At 38.5% G+C, this 24603-nt stretch overlaps 1 protein-coding gene across 5 annotated transcripts in view; it reads left to right on the forward strand.

Annotated features, from left to right (window-relative positions):
* Positions 1-20718, forward strand: part of si:ch211-217a12.1 (alanine aminotransferase 2-like) — a 75682-nt gene extending 54964 nt beyond the window's left edge. For all 5 annotated transcript variants that reach the window (XM_051666769.1, XM_051666771.1, XM_051666767.1 and 2 more), the window contains 8 exons: positions 7329-7462; positions 8340-8583; positions 8872-8951; positions 13585-13721; positions 14558-14732; positions 14844-14999; positions 19506-19618; positions 20078-20718. In XM_051666769.1, coding sequence (XP_051522729.1) covers positions 7329-7462; positions 8340-8583; positions 8872-8951; positions 13585-13721; positions 14558-14732; positions 14844-14999; positions 19506-19618; positions 20078-20168 — 1130 coding nt within the window. In that variant the 3' untranslated portion in view covers positions 20169-20718. The remainder of the gene's footprint in view (positions 1-7328; positions 7463-8339; positions 8584-8871; positions 8952-13584; positions 13722-14557; positions 14733-14843; positions 15000-19505; positions 19619-20077) is intronic.
* The last annotated feature ends 3885 nt before the right edge of the window (positions 20719-24603 follow it).

The following is a 24603-nucleotide window of genomic DNA, read 5'->3' on the forward strand; positions in this document are numbered from 1 at the left end:
ATCGGTGGAGTGTTGCAGTGATGGTTATCCTTCTGCAAGTTTCTCCCATCTCCACACATGATCTCTGGAGCTCAACCAGAGTGACCATTGGGTTCTTGGTAACCCCTCTTACCAAGGCCCTCCTCTCCCGATTGCTCAGTTTGGCCAGGCAGCCAGCTCTAGCAAGAGTCCTGACTGTTCCAAACTTCTTCCAATTAAGATTTATGGGGGCCACTGTGGTCTTGGGAACCTTCAATGCAGCCAAAAATAGCAAAGGGTCTGAATACTTTTGTCAATGTGATATTTCAGTTTTTCCTTCTTAATAAATTTGCAAAGTTATCAAAAATCTGTTTTTTGCTTTATAATTATGGGGTATGGAGTGTAGATTGATGTGAACAAAAAAAAAAAAAAAATGTATTTAAAGCATTTCAGCATAAGGCTGCAACATAACAAAATGTGAAAATAATGAAGGGGTCTGAATACTTTCTGAATGCACTATATGTATTTTATGCAACAAATACTATATTGACATTTAAAAAAGGGAGTCTCAGGAACTTATGGTAAGATGACATCATAATAGCTTGTAATGTAAAATAATGAGATCTTTAAAATGAAAGAGCAGGCTGCATATATGAAAATACACAGAAATATTAGTTCACACTTCAAATACATCTTATAAAACGTATATGTTTGTGTGTGTGTGTGTGTGTGTGTGGTGGGCATGAATTGAACATTGAAACCACTTTTTTTCACAAATAACCACTAGATTGTGCCATAAATGTGAAACGTCATGGTTACTTGTGTAACCTCCATTCCCTGATGGTGGGAACGAGACGTTGTGTCTATGTAGTGACACTAGGGGTCACTCTTGGGAGCCCAAGACACCTCTGGTCTTTGACAAAAGGCCAATGAAAATTGGCGAGTGGTATTTGCATGCCACTCCCCCGGACATACGGGTATAAAAGGAGCTGGTATGCAACCACTCATTCAGGTTTTATGCTGAGGAGCCGATATAAGGTCCGGCCATTTCAGCGGGTAGTTCAGCGTTGTGGCAGGAGGGACACAACATCTCGTTCCCTCCATCAGGGAACGGAGGTTACGAAAGTAACCATGACGTTCCCTATCTGTCACTCACTCGACGTTGTGTCTTCACATTAGCATGGGGTTGTGAACTGTATGTATGTTGAGTGGTAGTTTAAAAGGCTTGCCCATGGGTCAACAACCGAAGGCACATGTGCCAACTTTGCCACGCAGAGGGGTTGGCACACAGGCAATAGCAAAAGAGTGGACAGACCATTCGCGTGCCGCAACCCACTAAGCTCCAACTTGGCACCAAGCACATCTCTACACTTTAAGTGGGTTGCGTAAACATAAAGCATTCGGCTTTGCATTGTTCGCTCAGCGCAGTGTATGATAGGGGTTTGATCTCTCGCTGGCTGGCAGAAGCAGGCACTGACGGATCACATGTTTCAGTCTTCATGCCACTTGTATCACTTTTTTGTATCAAGTTTATTTACAAAGCATAGGATACTAGCAATAAACAATGGTGACCTATTCTGAATTGCTTTTCATTTCCTTTTCAGTTTAGGCTTAATAATCTTTTCTTATGCATTAAGGCCTTTATACGGAGGTTACCAGGTCCATTTCTGCTTGTTTGATATTCACTTCTAACTGGAGGGAAACTTTTGCTCATTGGTGGCTGGCCTGGCTGAGTGCCAGCTGCTGTTGTGTTGAACAACTCTGAATGTTGCCCTCTTCATTCACTCTCACTCTGAGGAATTACATTAGTCTATTTTTATAGATCTATACATTAATGCCTTTTTACGGAATTTACTTGCGTTAGAGCGGTCAAATTTCCGAATTGGCAGAAAACTGCCATGAACAGTTGGTCAGTCCAGTTAGCCACTATTGCGTTAAAGAGCCCTGAATTTTGCGCTATCATTCCAAAAACATAGGCAACATAAATGTATTGGTATGGATCTATTCTAATGTATTAATGCTTTTTTAAGGAATTTACAGTACTTTCAAATAATTTTCAGAATTCTGTGTTCTTCACTTAGCCAAGCAACATGCCATGCGGTAGTTTTCTTACAGTGCATATTATACAAGGAGATGATATTTCTATGTGCATGGTCCTGCTAATGACAAGCATTAATTGAATATAATGAGATTCACCATTATTGCGGAGCGCAAAATAAGGAGACGTGTGGAAGCTGCGCTTTAGGGACATTCACCAGTCAAAGTAAGGACTTCTCTTTACTTCCAAAAGTGATAACAGTAACAGCAATGCTACACAATACACCGATCAGCCACAACATTAAAACCACCTGCCTAATATTGTGTAGGTCCCCTTCATGCCACCAAAACAGCGCCAACCCGCATCTCAGAATAGCATTCTGAGATGCTATTCTTCTCACCACAATTGTACAGAGCGGTTATCTGAGTTACCGTAGACTTTGTCAGTTCGAACCAGTCTGGCCACTCTCTGCTGACCTCTCTCAGCAACGAGGCATTTCCATCTGCAGAACTGCCGCTCACTGGATGTTTTTTGTTTTTAGTACCATTCGGAGTAAATTCTAGAGACTGTTGTGCATGAAAGTCCCAGGAGATCAGCAGTTACAGAAATACTCAAACCAGCCCTTCTTGCACCAACAATCATTGCCACAGTCCAAATCACTGAGATAAATTTTTTTCTCAGACCTGTATCTGCATGATTTTATGCACTGCATTGCTGGCACACGATTGGCTGATTAGATAATTGCATGGATGATTGTTGGTGCCAGACAGGCTGGTTTGAGTATTTCTGTAACTGCTGATCTCCTGGGATTTTCACACACAACTAGATGCAGTCTCTAGAATTTACTCCCGAATGGTGCCAAAAACAAAAAACATCTAGTGAGCGGCAGTCCTGCGGATAGAAATGCCTTGTTAATGAGAGAGTTCAACTGACAATGGCCAGACTGGTTCGAACTGACAAAGTCTGCGGTAACTCAGTGTGGTGAGCAGGGCGGAGCTGAGAGGCGTCTGGGCAGAGCGAGGCCGGGAAGATAAGTGGCAAATGTCTTCCACCTGCACGCCACACCGGCCTCGCGTTCCAGTGAGAGGAGGCGGGAGTATTTAAGGACAAGAGACAGCGGCAGACGGGAGAGAGATGTACGAAGCTTGTCTGCGTGTTTGACTGTCTTTATGATTTGATGCAGCTGGCTGAAAAGCAGTGCTTTTTATATGCTGAAAAGTGTTATTAAATGTCTATGTGTTTGCCAAGCCGGTCCCAGCTTCCTCCTTTCCCATCTTTAAGTGTTACACTCAGATAACTGCATTGTACAATTGTGGTGAGAAGAATAGCATCTCAGAATCAGGGGCGGATCTAGAAATGTTTTTATGGGGTGGCATGCAGACTATGAGGGTTCTTATGGATGAAGGTACCAAGCTTCATTGCAACAAGTACTAGTTTATTAATTGCAGTCACTATCAAATTACAAATGTCCATTCATTTGTGATACAACTGCATTTCCACAGGAACCACATAGTAACCATCTTGCTACTGATTTGCCAACATAAAAAAACATTTGCATAATAAAAAAATAAGTAACAAACTGTATATCTCCAGAGCACCAAGACATTGTCTATTAAATACATCAACAAATTCTAAATGTTCCTAAGCTTCACATGTAGAACCGGCAATCTGGACTAAATGTCACTAGCTTATGCAGGCCAATCAACTTTGTTACAGCTAGAATAAGTCAAGATTAACACAAAGTAAGGTCTAAATAAAAATAAACTGTACATAAAATTGTACTGTGGGGTGCAGTGCTGCAAACTCATGAATGTTTCAATCAATGGTCATTCTTAATGACCGATTCAAGCACCCAAATGTTTCACATAATATGGTTATTTAATTTCTACATCTGCCACTATCAGTCTTGGGATTTTGTTAGTCAGTAGATGAATACATAGATCAGCATTAAGAACATGACTGACTGATCTAGTGGTAACTTTTTGCCTTTAGTTTTTAGAGGTTTTGGATTCTAATTTGCCCAGATATAACTTTTTATTTGAATAAAACAAGATTGCATCTGTACGTCAGTGGATGGGTGTTACACTTTAAAAATGCAACAACAGATGCGGGGAGACGAGAGTAGCGGAAACACAGACACATTTATTGACAGTTCTGTATATGAAAAACAGTGAACTCCGAAATTCAGACAGCGACAATCACGAACTCTCCGCTCCAGCAGCAGGAACTCAGAAAAATGTCAATATGCGCCTGAGCGCCCATTAACAAGATGACACAGCTCACACACAGCCATCTCCCATCGCACAACCCAGCCATGAAACACTCAATTTGTATAGGGAGGAAACACACTGTGCACCAGTGTGCACCATCAACAATCAGCTTACTGAGAGCGATTAAGAGAGAGGGAGAGAAAGAGAAAAAGAAAACACACACACTCTACATATACACAAACAATACAGCCAAAAAGTCCATCACAATGGAGGACACAGAAAAGAGAGCAAGCTGCTGAAAAACTGCCGACACTAAACAACACTGATAACAGCTGCAAGAAACATTTATCATAACATTCAAAATAACACATTCCAGCGCTGGATCGCCAGAAATAGAAAGAACTGGAGATTTTTCATCTGGATTATACACATACTGTACCTGACGAAAGATATTTCAAAAAGTGGTGAGGACTCATCCCACCCGTCTCAACCCACAACTGAGAAATTCATCTTTTACCTTTTTTTCCCCCATGTGGTCATTGTTGTTGAGGAACTAAGCTCATCAACCCGCAAGAACCCAAACACTGTACACACGCTGCAATAGTAGGTAGGCAATTAGTCGATGTTGTGATTGGCCGCTGCAGCTGCTGTAATCAATCATGGGATTGGTTGCTGCTGTAATCAATCACACTATGGGTCTGTAGTCATTTGTGCGTTCAGTGAGAGATTAGGCAGTTTGAAATGAATAAACCCCTACACAATGACAACATCAACTATAATATACTTACATTTATATTTTATACATTTGGATACCTATGTTCCAGATGGGGTAGAAATGCTTTTTCTTAGGGTGGCATTTGCCACCCTATGCCACCCCGGGAAATCCACCCCTGTTTCGAATGCTATTCTGAGATGCAGGTTGGCGCTGTTTTGCCAGCACAAGGGGGACCTATACAATATTAGGCAGGTGGTTTTAATGTTGTGGCTGATCAGTGTATGTGTGGGACTACACAACTCATTGTGCGGGCGAGAGCGCCCTTGGATGTCAGAGAGGAAGAGGAGATGAGGATGAGGAGCCAATATATTCAGATGATTTCCATACAGGGCAGCGAGTTATCGACTTTTTTCCTTCTCTCTCTAACGTATGTATAATGATATTAAATGATCAGAGTTTAGCTATTGGTATTTAAATTGTATTACGTGTAATTTCACAGTTGTCCTGCAGGAGTCTGCATAGCCTGTGTCCTTACCATGTACTTAGCGCTCTATGATTACTCCAGAGCTCTTGTAAATCTATGAGCATTTTTAAGTACTACTTAAGTTATGATGGCTTTGGGAAAAGGGCCGCAAAACTAAGATGAATCATAAAATGGATTCTACGATCTACATAGGCTTACGATGCTTTTGGGACACGAGACCCTGTTAAATTGCAAGTATACGCTTCATATAAAGGCATAAATACATGAAACATTTATATTATTATTATTACTATTATTATTACTATTATTATAATTACTATTACCTTACCTTAATTTGGTGGTTTAATGATTTCTTATTCATTTGCACAGTCTTGGAATTTCATTAAAGTTCATGTTTAATTTGTGCATGTGATTGGTGTGTTTGGTTAGTTAAAAAAAATATATTCTTTCATTTTTGTACTTCTGAAGCAGTTTCACCTGTGCTAATAAACGTGCATTTTTTAGGTTTATACTTCTGAAAAAATAAATAAATACATGTTTGTTTGCACAGTTTAATCTTGCTTAGTTATTGATGTTGGGTGTGTTTGATTTAGTGTACCAGACTAGGCAGAGGTGCAAAAACCATATATGCAATGTATGCAACACACAGGGGCGCCTTATTAAGCGGGGGCACTGGCAGCACACCAAGGGTGCGCTTTTGGGACCCCTTTAAGTTGGGATCGATATATATTGTGAATATTGCTGTGACCTTAAGACATTTTTAAGGTCAGTGGACTAGTTTAGTGCAACCTCCTTGCTTTATGATTTGCATGTATGACAGCGTTAATACAGATATTTGTAAAAGTGTAAAATGGTTTAAACCACCATCTGCAAAAATATGATCAATTTAGAGTGGAGTAATTTCCGCAGATCAGTTCAACCAATTTCACTGAATCAGGTCAAAACATTTGTTTGTCATCATTCATGTGTTCACAGATAGTACAGTAAATATTGTTGTTTATGACTATTATTTACTATATTGATAAATATAATTAAATATAATTCTTCCTTCTGTTCATTTTGTGAAAAATATTATTTTAGTTCTTGTACTAATATTTACTTATGTACGTATTTTACAATAGCCGTTTGGTTGAAAATATGGTTATTCTGAGTAAAAAAAAAATCACCTTTTTAAGCCATTTCAGAGCAAATACATAATAAATAATTAAATGGTCATTGCTGTGTATCTGTGTGCAGTTTTATGTGATTTCACAATCAGTACACTTGTGTTTGGTAGCAGCTCCGTGTATACAATATTTCCATGGAAACACTTCACTATGAAGATAACCAAACAGGAAACTTCAAAGACATTGAATATACCTTTAACAAAAATACACCAAAAATGATCAGGGTACTACCATGTTTTTTAGACGAATACCATGGTATTCCTTGAAGTTTCTTGGAGTACTGTGTAAATACTATGGTATATGAATATGGTAATCATTCAGTACCATGGTAAATATCGAAGTACCTTGCGTTAACATCTGATAGCATCACTGTATCATCGTACCACCACAGTACTTTGGTAAGGGTTGTAACACAGGGTGTTAATTACTTATAACACTTTACAATAGATTGTATATGTTAACATTAGTTACTATTAGTTCATCATAATTTCTACATATACAATTTAAACATTAAAATTTGTGTAAGCTTTAACATTATTTAATGAAATATGAACTATCAGTGAAAAATAGTATATTTATGAATTTATTTTTAATCAAGATTAATAAATGCAGTTAAAACATTATTGTTCATCTTTAGTTCATGTTTCCTTAAGCATAATTTTATGTATACAACCATTGTAAGTTCTAGAAATATTTATTGAACTTTATAAAAGTATAAATGTAATGATAAAAACGAAAAGTTCTTTGAATGTTTCAGGTGCATACAGTGCAAGTCAGGGCATTGAAATGATTCGTCATGACGTAGCCAGCTACATTGAACAACGAGATGGAGGCATCGCATGTGACCCCGACAACATTTACCTCACTTCAGGAGCCAGTGATGCAATCGTGGTAAAATAACACAAACCACAAATAGATCAGGGGTTTTCAAACTGTGGTCCAGTGACCCCCAGTGGGCTGCAAGGTAGTGCTAGGGTGTCAATGGAAAATTTCAGAAGAAAGAGAGAGAGAGAGAGAGAGAGAGAGAGAGAGAGAGAGAGAAAAGAAGATTATTTGAGAGCCATAGTTTTCAACTGCAAGAAATAAAAACAAAGGGTTGTTAGGCAAACTGCTTTGGTAGAACATTTATTGTGAAAAGTGCAATAAAAAATAAATATGGTTTCTTTTCAGGCTTAAATCTAACATTACAGGAATAGTGGTTAGAGGACAGATACACAGTCAACTTAATACACGGTAAACATTTTACAGATAATATCATAATTTATTTTATATTTAATGGCAATACAAAAGCCAATTATTTAATTTTACAAACAACGTTTTGTCTTTATTAAACTCCCAAAATATTTTAGCATATTTTTAAGATTTACGCATTTCAATTTCTTAACAAAATTCCATCAAATTGAATTGTGTAATGTTTGAATTTTCATATTTAATTTTTCAAACAAAATGTTGTTTTATTATATCATGTTTACTATTTTTTCCAAACAATATAAATGGGAATTTATACATGAAATTCTGTGTAGCTCCTTTTTATTTTAGGAAGGGGGTCCCTAGCAAGTAGATGATTATATGTGGGGGTCCTTGGCATCAAAAAGTTTGAAACATCCTTCTATAGAGAAAATTACAAGTACAGCCTAAACATACTAACAAGCTATAGGCTACTGGAAAAATGCATTGCCCTCAAACAGTATCTGCATAAAGCCACACTTAAAACTGTGTGAAAACAAAATATCAGCATTTGTCTTAAAGGTGTGTGTGTGTGTGCCAGACGATGCTTAAGTTACTGGTGTCGGGTGAAGGAGCTAGTCGTACGGGAGTGATGATTCCGATCCCTCAGTACCCCCTGTACTCGGCTGCTCTCGCTGAGCTCGGCGCTGTTCAGATCAGTTATTATCTGGATGAAGAGAACTGCTGGAGTCTGAACATCAATGAATTAAAACACGCACTACAGGAAGCAAAGCAGCACTGCAGCCCACGAGCGCTGTGCATCATCAACCCTGGCAATCCCACAGGTGACAATGGCAAATATTGTTATTATTATCATAAAACACAATTTACACAACAGATGTGTTCCCATTCTGAATGCCGATAGGATGAGCCATATTCAAACCAGTAAATTAACTGATGTAGGCTACACACCTGTGACCACACACAAGTTGAACTCCATATTAATGCACCAACTGTAAACAGCCTACAGTTACGCTAATGGAATATATGACTTGAAAAATCATATTTAAAATATAACCATTGAGGTCTAAATTGCAAATAGAGTGTGGCTAATTCTTGACTTTACTTGGCAGGTCAGGTTCAAAGCCGGCAGTGTATTGAGGATGTGATTCAATTTGCTGCTGCAGAAAACCTTTTCCTCATGGCTGATGAGGTGATTTCATGACATCATATATATTTGTATGTACTGTATATATTTATACAAATATATGCATAAACACAGACAGGGGGTAATGACATGTCACGTCTGAATGGGGGTAATGTTGAATCTGAGTAACAGAGGCCCCCTAACTGGAGGGAGGCCCACAGAAAGGCTATATTAATATTCCATTATATTATCATGACAACATTATAACATTATATTTACATTTATGCATTTGGCAGACACTTTTATCCAAAGCGACTTACAGTGCCCTTATTACAGGGACAATCCCCCTGGAGCAACCTGGAGTTAAGTGCCTTGCTCAAAGACACAATGGTGGTGGCTGTGGGGATGTGGCTGTGGTGGCAACCTTCTGGTTACCAGTTCAGTGCTTTAGTCCACTACACCACCACCACTCCAGTATTATATACAGTAATAACATGCTATTGATTGGAATAAAACGTCACAAGACTCTGGGGAGTTCCCCTATAAAATTCCATGTTATAATATTCCATATTCCATATTCTGTGTTAGCGGCCCACCCATAATCTATGTTTTCTGCCAGAAAACATGGTTACTACAATATTACTATAGTCAAACTACCTTTATAATAATTTATATGTATTATTATAAGTAGTATCAAAGAAAATATTTAGAGAGAAGACAGGAAACAGAATGGGAAACACTCACATTGCAGTTTGTCATACATTTCTATGTTTCCAATTGACTATTGGGGTGCAAATAGTTACGCTGTGTGGCAGGTGTTATTTACACCTGGGTGCAAATAGTCACTCCGTAAAACATTTTGGTTGGTGGTGGGGCTACTATAAAAAAATAATAAAAAAAATGTTTATATAGATATTTAACAGTGTAATTTACAACTTTTTATTTACAAACACAAATATTATTTGGATCAGTCAATAAATTAGTAAAAAAAACACACACAAAAAAAAAACAATGCCCACTAACAATATAAATTACACATTTATGAGGTTTTTTGTTGGCAAAGTCACCATTAGATGTCTGAAATGAGAGGAAAACCGAATGAAAGCGGCTTGTGATACTGAGTTTATGGAGGTTCTAACTCAGGCGGTTGAGAAATGTAAGATTGATTGGCCCATGCATGATGCGCCAGACCGTTCATGACTCGATTAACAGTTTCTACAGAGTCGGCACAACTCCAAGTCTCATTGCCTGGTGCCGTTCTTACCCAAGCTGCACAAACAGCTGGTTAAGACATGGCACGCTCCCTACTCAGCGAGAGTGCATGTCTCTGCAATGAAGAGAGGCTATTCAGAGCTTCCCCCAGTCGAAGAGTCTGTCATGGACCACTTGTGCCCCTCCTCTTTGGGACTGGGATTGAAATCTAAGCTGGTGCATCCATCCAAGCCGTGTCATCTTACATCCTCACTGGTTGGTAATGCTTACGCTGAGGTGGGTCAGGCTTGTTCGGCCCTGCACACCATGGTGGTCTTGCAGGCCTACCAAACAGACCTATTAAAGGACATGGAGGAATGTGGCCTGTACCCTGAGTCCTTTTAAGAGCTGTGTTGGGCCACAGATTTGGTTCTCCGGGCTACCAAGATTACTGCCCAGGCTATTGGCAGGTCTGTAGGAAACCTGTTGTCCTTTGAGCATCACCTCTGGTTCAACTTGTCAGAGATATGTGGCAAGTACAAGGCAAACTGGTGTCACAGCAGGGACTCTTTGGTGATGCCATCAGAGAGATCAGTGCCGTCACAGATAGATTCCAGTCGGCCAAGAAGCAGTCGGTCACCTACAAGCATATCTTGCCAAGGTGAAGTTGCATTATAGTGCAGCTGGTTCACTGTCTTCTTTTGGACAGTGTCCAGTCAAGCAAAGTGCTCCTGAGAGTCTATTTCTCTTCCAAAAGGCAGAATCTGAGTCAACAGTGAGACCACAACGGCCATGGCCAAAGTAGAAAATTGTGCTTTGTGGCCCTTGTTTTAGCAGAAAACCTCCTTCAGGTTGAGGCAAGTGTTCCTGATGGTCCGAGGACCCTGAAATGGGGACTAAAGTCAATGGAACAGTCTTCTCCGGCTCCCAAGAAGGCCCAGAATAATCTTCAGTGTCCTCAAAATTATTCACTCTCAGTTCCTTTCAAGCTGTTGAAGGCCAGCATCGAGAACATGGCTCTAGTCTTGTGATTGTTTGTGTTGGCACAGTCTTATGGGGGTCTCTAGCTGGGTACTGAGCACAGTCAAGCACAATTATGGGCTTCAATTCATGAGGCGGCCGCCTCACTTCAACGGCATTCTGACCTCCACCACGATTTTACATTCAGAAGTACTGTCTCTGCTCAAAAAAGATGCGATAGACAGTGTACTACCATGTGACTGGTTTTCTGGTCGCCAAGAAGGACGGTGGGCTGCGGCCCATACTGGATTTGAGGTGCTTGAACCAGACACTCATAAATCTCCGTTCAAGACGGTTACTCAGAAATAGATTTTGTCTCATATCTGACCATTCAACTGGTTAGTGTCAGTTGACCTGAAATGGGCCATTCTTGAGATTTGCCTTCGAGGGGACAGCATACCAGTTCAAGGTCCTGCCCTTCTGTTTGTCCCTGTTTCTCCACAGATTTACCAAATATGTTGACGCAGTGCTCGCTGAGGCTGAGCGGCATCCATGTATTGATTTACTTAAATGATTGACTGCTTTTAGCTCAATCGGAGGAACTGGCGTGTAAGCACAGGGATCTGTTGCTAATGCACTTGGAGCATTTGGGCCTCAAAGTTAAATAGGAAAAGAGCTTGTTGGTGCCAAGATGGCAAGTATTAATCTTGGGAATAATACTCGACTCAGTCTATTCTCCAGTGCTTGACGAGGTTCCAGAGAATGTTGGGGTTGATGGCAACCTTGACCACCATCATCCCTCTGGGTTTGTGACATATGAGGCCTCTCCAGTGCGGGGTCAACTCAAAAGTGCCTTGTCACATATGGCGACACAGTTGCTTATGTCTCCTGTTGATACACTGCTGTGTATCTGTGCTAGCTATTTGGAGAATACCCTCGTTTTATCAGAAGGGTGTTGCGTTCTGCCAAGTGGTCAGATGCAAAGTTGTCATGACAGACGAATCCAGTTTGGTCTAGAGTGCCCCATGCGATGGTCATCTGGCCTTCGGTACCTAGACAGGTGCGCAATTACATGGCACATAATTTGCCTAGATTCTTTTGACTCTGAGAGGGGTTTTTGGGCAGATGTGCAAGGCTTTCAGATTTTGGTCCGTACAGACAACACTGCAGTTGTGCCATACTTTAATTGCTAAGGGGGAGTGCGTTTGCGCCCAATGTTGGCTCTGGCGCATCAAATTCTCCTCTCTTGCAAGTCTCCTCTCCTGTAGATACATGTGACGCACGTCCCTGGTCACCTGAACTGTGCAGCAGACTTGCTCTCACATCAGGAAGTCAGACCGGGCTAATGGAGACTTCATCCTACACCTATTGAGCAAGGTTTTAAGGAACCTCAAGTGGTTCTCAAGTGGTCTAGTCCTTCAGCCAGTAAGTGGTGCAAACTGAGTACACCTCATGTATGTTAATTCATCTGTTAACTGTCTACAGAAATGAAGTCGAAAGCAGACATTCAAAAGAAAAAGGAGTGGAGAAAGAGTGAAAGGCTGGCAGACAATTTATTTGTCTGAGTTTCTTTCTGAAGAAAAGTCAGCCATATGTGTCAACGTAGCTACTTTGTTGATTATTTGATAGATATCCGTGTACTTTGTTAGATATTTGTTAGATATCCATTTAAACTAGATCCAAAATTAACGCTCACCTTTGGTGAGTACATTAAACAGATTTCACCAGTTGGCCAGTAACATTAGCAACTGCATAATAATATGGTTTAATTAAACAGTGAGGACAATCTGACCCTTGCTAAATAAATTGAAATGCACAATTCAAATCAAACTGTCTGTTAACATCTGCCGCTACTCGCGCATCTATAAACTTCTTTTGCCTCAGTGAAAAATTAAACATCAGATGTTTATCAATGATGCCTTAAGTTTTTTTTCTCCAGAACTTCATGAGAAACATGTGGACTATTCCTCACATTAAGCCACCAAAAAATATGCGAGGAACTATATTTTTTTACTATATTTACAATACTATATTTATACTGAGAGGAACAGTTACACTTTACTGACATAATGAATAATTGTCATTGATATGCAAGGGGAAAAAACAGATAAATAATTCCACTGTCATAGGGACAAAAATACAAACATTTTACTAAAAATTATAATTAATTAGTAATAATACTTTAAGTTAATTTTGGACCCTGTGTAAATGTCAGTTAGCACTGCTGAAACTACCTGAGTGCATTCATGTTTCAGGATAGACTGAACATCCTGGCACTCCTCTTCTTTGCCAACAAGAAAACTCATAAATTTATTCATGTAAAATAAATTTTGTTACTATCATTGTTTTTATGGTTTTGTTTTTTTACTAATTTATTGCTTGATTCAAAGAATATTTATGTTTGTTTGAAAATAAAAAGTTGTTAATTACTTTAAAACGTTTTTATGTTACCCCCACCATAAACCTAAATTGTTTAGGGGGCCCCAGCATTTGGTGCTACACCCCTAGACACATGGATTATATTGTCAGCTTGTCCTTCTTCATCCAGGTATATCAGGACAATATTTACGCAGACGGCTGTAAATTTCACGCCTTCAAGAAGGTGCTGTTTGAAATGGGACCAGAATACTCTAAAAAAGTGGAGCTGGCATCATTTCACTCAACGTCAAAGTGCTACATGGGAGAGTGAGTGTCCAATGTTTTTGGGAAAACATTTAATGTTTTTATCCCAAAAACCTGGATCTTCAGGTTATTTGGAAAAAATATATATATTAAGAGATGTGTTAAATGACACTGAAATGGCAAGAGCTAAAAGTTTTTTTCAGTCCATTAGGACTATGTGCTTCTGAGGAAAAACTATTTGCTCAAAATTTACATGGTTGATGGTATTACATTTTTACATCTAAGTCCAATTTAATAAAAATATTTTCATTACGAATTATACTATCAGCATAACAATGAGTAAAAGGTCAAGAAATGTTCATGCATTTCAGAATTTCTTAGTATTTGGTATGTGCTCTTTTTGCTGTCATGACAGCATGCACTTTAGTTGGCATGAACTCCAAAAGTTGTTCAAAGTTTGTCAAAACTGGTTCATTATGTTATCCAGCACAATTTTAAATGTTCCAAAGAGCATCTTGTGAGCTTCAATGGAATCTAGGATATTTGACAGTTAACATGATCAATGTCACACATTTTCTTACAGTTAATTGGGGGGGTGGGGGGATTTAAATCCACAACATTTGTGGCATAATGTTGATTGCCAGAAAAAAAATATTTCGACTTGTTAAAATTTGTGTCATCATGGCAACGAAGTTGTAAAATTAGATATTGTTTATGCCTTGTGGCTAAACTTTTCAAACAGTCAATATTTTAACATTTACGGATTGGCCCTATTCAATTCTATTGTAGGTGCCTCAAAGATATCAAGATTTTTGCTTTTTTTAAAGAAAAGTTCAAATGAATTTTAGTTTCCTAAAACAGATATTAAGCCCCGAACCTGTCTGTCTTGTTTATTTCAGGTGTGGTTTTCGTGGTGGTTATATGGAGGTGGTAAATCTAGACCCAGAGGTGAAAGTTCAGCTCACTAAGATGGTGTCAGTGCGTCTTTGTCCTCCTGTGCCTGGACAAGCTCTTCTAGACGTGGTGGTCAATCCACCTCAACCAGATGAACCCTCCTACACCACATTCATTAAGGTCTCTCACTTGTCCTTTGACTGTTTGCTCTGCAGCAGTTCACATACTACTCTACATACTACAAACTACTCTAGTCAATGAGTAATCAAAGTGTTTGTCCCTTGTGTTCAGGAACGCTCTGAAACATTAGCCGCACTAGCACATAAAGCCAACATCACACAAGAGATCCTGAATCAGGTTCCAGGTATAAAGTGTAACCCAGTGCAAGGTGCCATGTACACTTTCCCCCAAATCCAAATCCCGCCTAAAGCCATCCTGGAGGCAAAGGTATGATCAGCCTGTGCTATAGCTTTCAAATCTTACATCTCAGCATTTATCAAGTGAAGTCATTTTTATTTGTATAGCACTTTTCACAACAAAGCAGCTTTACAGAAAATTATGCTGTAATGTCTCTAAAGTCCTCATTGAGCAGTTTCATTGAAAATGTGATTGAAAATCATGCCTTAAGAATAATTTGTCTTTAAGCCCCCAGCGAGCAAGCCAAAGGCGACTGTGGCAAGGAACCCCAATCTCCATAAGATGTTAGTTAATGGAGGGGGAAAAATCAGGCTCAGCTGGGGGAGCCAGTTCCCCTACGGCTATAAAGCTTTAATATAATGCCAATATCAGTTAACTATGTGTAATACAAGTTATGTATTAATTGAGTGTACTGAGTAGATTTTGGTGGGCAGTATTTAAAATGAAAGGATATTGATTGAACTGTAAGATTAATGATAGAGTGTCTTTGAAGTCCATCCCGAATTGACTGCGAAAGTGCACGTTATTTGGCTGATAAATGCTTCAGTTGGCAGTAATTTATTGTCTTTGTATTCCATTTTAAGAGAAGTGATACATGTGGTCAGAGAAGGGTTACTCACTGTTTGAATGGATTGTAGTTAATAGCAGTTTATTTGTGATGTAGTCCATCCTTAGACCAAGATGATGCAGGCAGAGGAGGTGTGTCCTGTAGTCCGGTGGGAAGCTTGTGGCATTTCATTTTTCAGTGTAGAAAATTGCGTTTTTTAGCGTAAAGAAGCACAATTTATGATACCAGTGTTGTAAGATTTTATTGCTGATTTGAAATATGTTATTTGATCGTAACTACCCGTCTGGAGATTTCGGTCTTTCGCCATTTAAGTAGAAAGGAGCTGCACTTTCATGACTGGAAATAGCTTACTGGGAGATGCTGTTCAGTCCATTTTAAAGCAGAGTTATAGAATATGAGAAGTGTTTCTGGTTCCAACAGACCTCACTAATGCAGCATAACTACAGGTTGAGGGATAAATTAGGTGTAAATTAGGTGCATCTAAAGAGATGAATCTTGGGGGTCCTCGATGGTACTGCAGGGGGTCTGCAAATTATTGTTTGATCCATTGGCACTCACTCGCACACGAGTGATAGTGAGAGGAGAATTTATCGACATCTTGAACACCTTCGCACCTGCATGCCAAATTTTGTTCTCGCAGTAATCCTTCCTTATATTCGTGCATCCTGTTTTATTTAGTTATGAACTGAATGGAATGGCAAACATTGTTAAAGTGTGGCAAAACTGCGCTATTGTCAACAGAATTTAGTGGTGTGGACGAACCATTCACACGACAGTGCTCATTACTAGTCACTCATAATACAACGCAGATCAGGTTCAGCAGCGCTGCAGTAGAGGCTTACGTAAAAAAATCAATGCCATGGAAAAAATCAGTTGAATGACGTTCACCATGCCAGTGAGCTTTGGGGTGTTTTACAGTGAAAATGGCTGTGTTCACAATGGAATACTTCCCATACTACTTTTACTGCTTCTGCTATATCAGTCTATGGTAGAAATAGGAAGAGCAGTATGTAGTGTGCAACTTCGAACTCAGACTGTGATTGTTTTCAGTTCACGGTCAACATAATCATCATATATGCATGATTACAGTCAGAAAGATGCAAACGTTATTTCTGAATGCCCAAAGTATAAAGACTGTGTTGATTTATTCTACATGTTGATCCAGTCACATTATTGTCACAATGTATGTGTGCAATCATCATTTGAAGTTTGTGATTAAAGCACTGAATCCAGCAGAAACTTAAGCAGTGTCTTCATATGCTGAAGTGCTTATGGCAGACATCACTGCTTTCAGCTCACAGTGATTGGCTGGTGCCCGGCGTTTTTGTTCCTCATTTGCATAAAGCAGAGGAATTTCAACTTTTTTTTGACGCTCTCGACTTGCTCGACTTCCATAGGAATTAAATGAAAATGCTCACTCACATTTGCTCACAACACGCCAGTGGAAACGTACCGTTAAGCTTTGCGTTAGTCACGCTGTGCAGTTGAGCAGATAGCAGTCAACAGCTTCTTGTTTTATTAGTTGCTTTTTTCTTTCAGAAAAATAGCCAACTTGGTGTAAATAAACAGTTACTACTGAGATTATGAAGCTGGCATAAGGTTTTCTTAACATTCCTGGGTAGCTCAGTGGTAAATGACGCTGGCTACCACCCCTGGAGTTCGCTAGTTCGAATCCCAGGGCCTGCTGAGTGACTCCAGCCAGGTCTCCTAAGCAACCAAATTGGCCTGGTTGGTAGGGAGGGTAGAGTCACATGGGGTAACCTCCTCGTGGTCACTATAATGTGGTTTGTTCTCAGTGGGGTGTGTGGTGAGTTGAGCGTGGATGCCGCGGTGGATGACGTGAAGCCTCCACACGTGCTATGTCTCTGTGGCAATGTGCTAAACAAGCCAGTGATAAGATGCGTGGGTTGACGGTCTCAGACGTGGAGGTAGCTGGGATTTGTCCTCCGTCACCCGGATTGAGGCGAATCACTATGCATTGGGAACTGGGCATTCCAAATTGGGTGAAAAAGGGGAAAAATCCAAAAAAAACAACAACAACAAAAAAAAAAAAACATTCCACACACACAATGGTGACTCTCAAATCAACATAATTAAAGGTGCATTCAACCATTTTTTCCTCATTACAAAGTTTTACTCCTAAAGAAATTAACAGTAATTTTTAAACATATAAACATATCAAATGGACCACTCATATGAGATAAAGTGTCCCATCATATCAGTAATCTTATAAAAGTTGTTTTAATCTGCATGGAGTGGGTCGGTCGGTCATCTGTCTATTGGTCAGTCAATTCATCATCTGTCTATTTATCTATCTTTTTGGAGGGGGTATGGCACAGTGATTAACAAGGAAAATTAAGATAGCACTTCATGTCAAATTAGTTGCAGACCCCTGCTGTACATAATTTAATGATAATTTTAATGGCTTTACAATGTAAACAACATCATAAAGTGTACATCAGTAATATGGAACCATACACATGTTCTTATAGGCATAAAATGCAACACTCAATTTTATACAATATGTAATGGGGGTATCTGCTCCATCTCTCTATTTACCAAGGGGTCCTTGGTCTGAAAATAGTTGAAGACCCCTGGTCTAGACTTAAACTGAATGTATCTCGAACAATGCTAGGAAGGCTATTCCACAGTTTAGGAGCCAAACAGTAAAAGTATCTACCTTCTTTTGTGTATTTTGATATTCTATGTATTATCAATAGGCCGGAATTTTGCAATCATACTAAACGTGATGGATTATAGCGCGATAGTTTGCTTAAATACTGAGGAGCTAGACCATTCAAAGCTTTGTAAGTACTGTAATTAGCAAAACTGATATGAAACCTAACAGGCAGGGGCGGGGCCAGAAGGGTGGCACGGTGTGGCAGCTGCCACCCTAAAAATGAGCATTGCCACCCCAACTCGGACCCCGCTCGCATCTTGGAGATGGTGCGCAACGGCTTAACCTGTCCATGTCACACATGGTCGATTACAACGTTCCACCCGTGTCTGGCAGGACACAGCGTTCCACCTCAGTAGGCAGGTCAGACACCCCCAATCCCCACCCACCCCCACCCGGTCAGACGGAATCCTCCACAAGACAATACCGCACAACCACCCCCCACCCCATCAGACGAACTTACTGGATGCCACCCCTTACTCAGCTCTTGCCACCCCTAGCGAAAAATCCTGGACACGCCTCTACTAACAGGTTGCCAACATAGTGACGATAAGATTGGACTGATATGATCATGGACATCTTTAATTGGTATTCTTGGAGCATACTCCACTGGGTGACCAGTAGTTTAAGTAGGATGTGTTCACAACATTATTGCTGTCAAACATGCATAGTCCTAATCCATACCATTAACTTGCTCTAAAATCAGAGGAAAAAGATAGGTTGAAAAAAATGTTGCTCAAGGCCCAACCCCAGTCCTAACCCTAGTTGTACTAGAACCAACAACGATGTTCTCAGCAAATTCACAGTCATCTACTAGCCTGCCTGTCCACGATCATTGCAATTGTAGTTCAATGAAAATCCTTTCATTTGACTAATTCAGTTCAATTTCATACTATAAATCCACTGACCTGATCAAGCTGACCAGTTAGTGGAGGACAGTGTTTGGACAATTGAGTTGGGGTGGTAAAAGGTTTATTGGTGGCTGATTGCACTTATGAAGTCATGAAAATGAAAATTCTATCATAATTTACTCAACTTCATGTTGTTCCAATGACTCTCTTTTGTTGAACACAAATGGAGATGTTTAGCACAATATTCATGCTGCTTTTTCCAAACAATGAAAGTGAAAAAGGACAGGCACTGCCAAACATTTCTGTTTGTGTTCAAGTGAAGAAAGCTTTACAGGTTTGGAGCCACATGAGGGTGAGTAAATGATGACAGAATTTACAACTTTATTTGCCATAATTAAAAATTATTAATAGATGTTAACTGAAATCTGCTCTAATTTCAGGAGAAAGGACAGTTTCCAGACATGTTTTACTGTATGAAGCTGCTGGAAGAAACAGGCATCTGTTTGATTCCTGGCAGTGGTTTTGGTCAGCGAGAAGGCACCTACCATTTCAGGTTACTCTTGCAAATCACATTCACAAGATCAGCTCGTGAGCTTTGACATGTTTAACATGTGGTGTGGAATTGTCAAGGATGAGTATCTGTTGTCCAGCTAAAGGGGAATTGACCAGTGACTAAACATCTGAAACAGAAGAGAATTAAAAAAAAATAAATAAATTAAGGGAATCCCAGACGAAAGATCTATTCATACCAGAAATGAGAAACGAAAACCATTCATTCACATGCTTTCATGCATGATACCCATCCCAAACCCATCAGACTATACAGATTTAACTGACAGATATCTATTTAACACCATTTTCAGACACAGGATATCAGAATTCTTTATTACTTAACATTGAAAAATAGCTGCGTTCTGAAAGTAACATGTTTTCATAGTACAATTAGGGAAAATTCAACATTTAAATGTATTATTTATTAGAAAGTTTCTTTACATTGTACCTGTTTCAACAGAATGACCATCCTTCCTCCAGAAGACAAACTGAAGATTGTGTTGGCCAAGGTTAAAGAGTTTCACCAGCATTTTATCAAGCAGTACTCTTAACCATTGTCTTACTGACCGACCAATCAAATCCTTAGTTTCACATGTGAAGCTTAAGCACTTTTAAAGTTGCGTCTGCTCAATGTCTTGACTGTACTGTCTCACATAAATGACATCAGAGCCTTTCGGAAAATAAATTATTTTCTTGGGGAAGAATTAAAATATTATATTATTAATTACATTTTAATATTAACATTACATTTTAATATTAATTTCTGTTAATAATTGTTATAGTAATTATGTTTGGTTGTTTTTTATTTGTTTGTTCACTGTGGTCATCCTGCTATTACATTTTCTGTATTGAAAGTCATTTTTTACATTGTAAACTGGGAAAAGACAACGTTTCCAAAATAAGATTGGACAATCAGTTGATAGATCATTTTAAAATGTAATTAAATACAACTTTACCAATAATAATTCTGTGCTTCAAAGGAAAATGTTAATGGTTTACATAAACTTTATTTCCATTATTTAAATGGCAAATATCTTGCCATATACACGGATGTAATGTTTGGGAGTATAAACGGTGCTTTAAAGATGCTCAGGACTTTAAAGATGCAGTCTTAATAAACTATTTTATTAGACTAAAGGCAATCTCTCTTGTATTTGTGCAGCAACAGGCATTAATTGAACACAATCAGTTATAATTTGTATATTAAAATAACACAAGACTCCATTACCAATCACAACTTCACATACACATTGACAGATGGATGTGAATTTAAATTCCCATTTGTTTGAAAAACACAAACACTAAATAATTCACTTTGTGGGTATCAAAGTTACCTCAATAAAAATACAATTATATGGGTTAGTATTTAGAGACTCAGGCATACTTTCTGCCAATATGCTAAACTACAATAAAAATGCATGGTTCTACTTTATATTAGGTGTCTTTAACTACTATGTACTTAAGCATTTGATACAATGTACTTATGTACATACTTGTTTTTTAAATGTACTTACATTTAAAGAACCTGCATTTAATTAAATTTGTAGTTACACTGTTAACCTTATCTCTAACCCTAACCCAACCCTTACCCTAAAACCTAACTCTAGCCCTTAACCCCAACCCTACTCCTAAACCTATCTGTACCTCAACCTCAGAAGCAGCAAATGTGAATCTTGTGAGAATTTTGCAGAACAACATTTAGTTACACAGTAGGGATGTAACGGTATGATGGTATACCGTGGTATTAAAAACAGACGGTTTCCATACCGTTGACTTTTTCTTAATGACGGTATTGTGTAAAAAAAATTATATATATATATATATATATATATATATATATATATATATATATATATATATATATTTAAAAATCCCAAGTAAATTAATTATATTTCCATTTACAGCACACAAAGCAAAACTTTCAATAAGCATCACACAAGTCCAAAATAGTCAATAACCACCAAATAAGTCCAAAGCAGGTCAATTCATGATTCAAAAAATAGTTGATGCAATGTTCAATAACACAGTTCATTAAAGTAGCAAAGAAAATCAAAGCAGTGTGTTTTTACTCAAGACTGGACTCCTTTAAGAAGTTGTGCTGGGCAACAGATGAGTTACCGTAGCAGCTTGATACTCAGTGCTGATCCATAAAACCAAAAAAGTTACACTCCAAAATCCAACTTAATGCACGGTGAGCCTCATTTCCACGACAGTGGCTTCAGTGCAGACACAGGATAGTGTTAAAGCTTCTGGATTAATTTGGCGAGGGAGTACTTTTTTCCACGAAAAACAACAAAACACTGCTTTTAGAGCCAAGGAGAGTTAGCAGGATGAGCTAACATGTGCTACCTGTCTCTCCAACTCTCACTGCCACCATCTTGATTCTGGGTGGCACCAGGGTAAAGGTGCATTACTGCCACCTACTATGTTGGAGTGTGGACCAGAGTTATCTATCCCTTTAACATAAATAAATAAATAAATAAATATAACTATATTTCACTTAACACTAAATTCTTTTGATCAGCCCAGTTTCTTTCAAATAATGGAATAGACTCCTTAACCAGATTGTAAATACATTTTTTAGACTCAGTTCTTCTGATTTCCCTCTTTAATGTTTCTCGTTCTCGAGAGTACTTTTGACAGTGACAGATGGCATACTCCACTGATTCCTCTATTTGACAGTGCTCACATAGTCCTGAGGGATGTTTATTTATTAAGTGCAGTGTTTTATTAAGCCTGGTATGTCCTACCCTCAGCCTTTTTAAGATGTCCTCCTCTTTAGTGCTCCTTTTAGTTGTCATCACTGTGCCCACCTCTTGGTGTACTGCATAAAGGTGTCATCCTGTGTTTCCTGTTTCCCAACTGTGCTGCCACTCTTTAATGATGTTTCTTTTGATTATTCCTTTTGCTTCATATTTACTGAGTGATATGTCCTGATCTCCTCATGTTTCACACTGCAAAAAATGATTTTCAAGACAAGTACTCTTGTCTTGTTTTCCAGTAAATGATCTAAACATTCTTAAAACATGATTTATTTACTTGACAAGCAAACATCCTTAAGATATTAAGTCTTGTTTTGAGAGAAAATTAACTGACTCTATTAAGAGAAATGCTTAAAACAAGAAAAAACTGTTTGCCAATGGGGTAAGAAAAATAAACTTAATTCCAAGTTTAATTTTCTTACCCTGTTGGCAGCATTTTTTTCTTGTTTAAGTCTAAAGTTCACTTAATTTTGTCAGATTTCTCTTAAAACAAAAAAATTGTAAAACAATTTTACAGGAAAACAGGACAAAAATACTTGCCTTGAAAATCTTTTTTTTTTTTTTTTGCAGTGCAGAGACTTGCTAATGCATCCACAATTTTATTGCCCTTTATCCCTCTGTGAGCTGGTATCCACATACATGTTATCATAATATTAATATTTTTAAATCTATACAGAGCTTCATATATCTCATTAACTATATCCTGCCTACTGTGAGATGTAAATGACTGCAGTGACATTAATGCAGAACACAAATCTGTACAATGAACAACCTTTTTAATTTGTAACACTTCTACCCACTTTAATGCTGTTGCAACTGCCATCATCTCAGAATCAGAATTGGGGCAACCAATAATCCTCTCAGCACTCCAAACACCTAAATGTTTTAGAATTTCACAGCAGATTTCATCCTTCCCAGGAGATGTTGGTCCAGATCTTACTATTGCCCTCTTCATTTCTTCCAAGGTAAATGGAGCACATCCATTGTACTGTTAATATCATCCCTTCTCTCAAGATTTCCAATTTCCTCTCTTGCCCTCCTCAGTCAAGTTATTATAACTATGAATTTGAGTAAGTGCCTTCGCTATCATTTCTGCCTTCTCTTTAATAGACACTGCTGCTTCCTCCCCCATCTTCAGAACAGGGTACTGTCATTCCCTCCTGATTCATCTCATGCCCCAAACATCTCCAACAGATGTTGAACTACCAGTTTTATTAAAAAAGGTCTGCCATCTTTGCCTTTTTGCCTTACGTATAATTTTTCTAACCTTTGCTTATGCTTGCTTATATTTAATTAAATTCTGAAAATTATGAGTTCTTCTTAATATTCCTTTCTTTAACTACTCAACCACACTCATGTGTTCACCAGGGAACCACCTTTCTCTTCATTCTTTCTTTACATTTAGAAATTGACTGATTAGCAGCTTCTAGTAATTGTTTTAAACTTTTTATCAATCTTCTCAATATCTATCTATTTTACCCATTTCTGTCTCACAAATATATTTAAACCTTTCCCACTTCCCCATTATTTCCCCTTGTTCCTTATTTCTTTGTAGTAATACGCTACACAACACTGGAAAATGATCACTACCTACTGATGTTTCTTCTGATACATCCCATTCACACATCCCCACTAAATTTCTAGATACTAGGTTAAATCTAGTACTGAAGTGTTCCCTGTGTGCACATCTAGTCTAGTCCCTCTCCCATCATTTAAACAAACCATGCTCTTTTCTTCTAGCAGTTCTTCAATTACCTCAACATTTGCATCTGTTCTTGTTCCTCCCCATAACATGCTATGTGCATTAAATGTCACCACATATCAACACCCTATTACCATCCAGCCCTTCAATTTGTGTAAACCTACTCAAATCTAGTTTCCTACAAGCATTGTGATAATTAATAATGACAAACTCTCCCTCATTTTTCCATATCTCTACAGTTACATATTCTTGCTCATTTCCTATGTTCATCTCTCTAAATGAAATATCTTCTCTAATGAATGTTGTACATACTCCCCCCTAAAAAAAAAAAAAAAAAAAAAAAAAAAAAAAAATCACACCTAACAGAAGCATATCAGACTATTCTGAATTCCAAATTTGGTCTCAACCATGTTTCCTGTACACAGATGACATATGGTTTACTGGATAAATCATCTACAAACTTTTTGAATTCTTGTCTATTGGCCAACAAACTTCTTGCATTCCATTGTAGCAGGAGGACCA

The sequence above is a fragment of the Myxocyprinus asiaticus genome, chromosome 32 (assembly GCF_019703515.2).
Source record: "Myxocyprinus asiaticus isolate MX2 ecotype Aquarium Trade chromosome 32, UBuf_Myxa_2, whole genome shotgun sequence".
NCBI lineage: Eukaryota > Metazoa > Chordata > Actinopteri > Cypriniformes > Catostomidae > Myxocyprinus > Myxocyprinus asiaticus.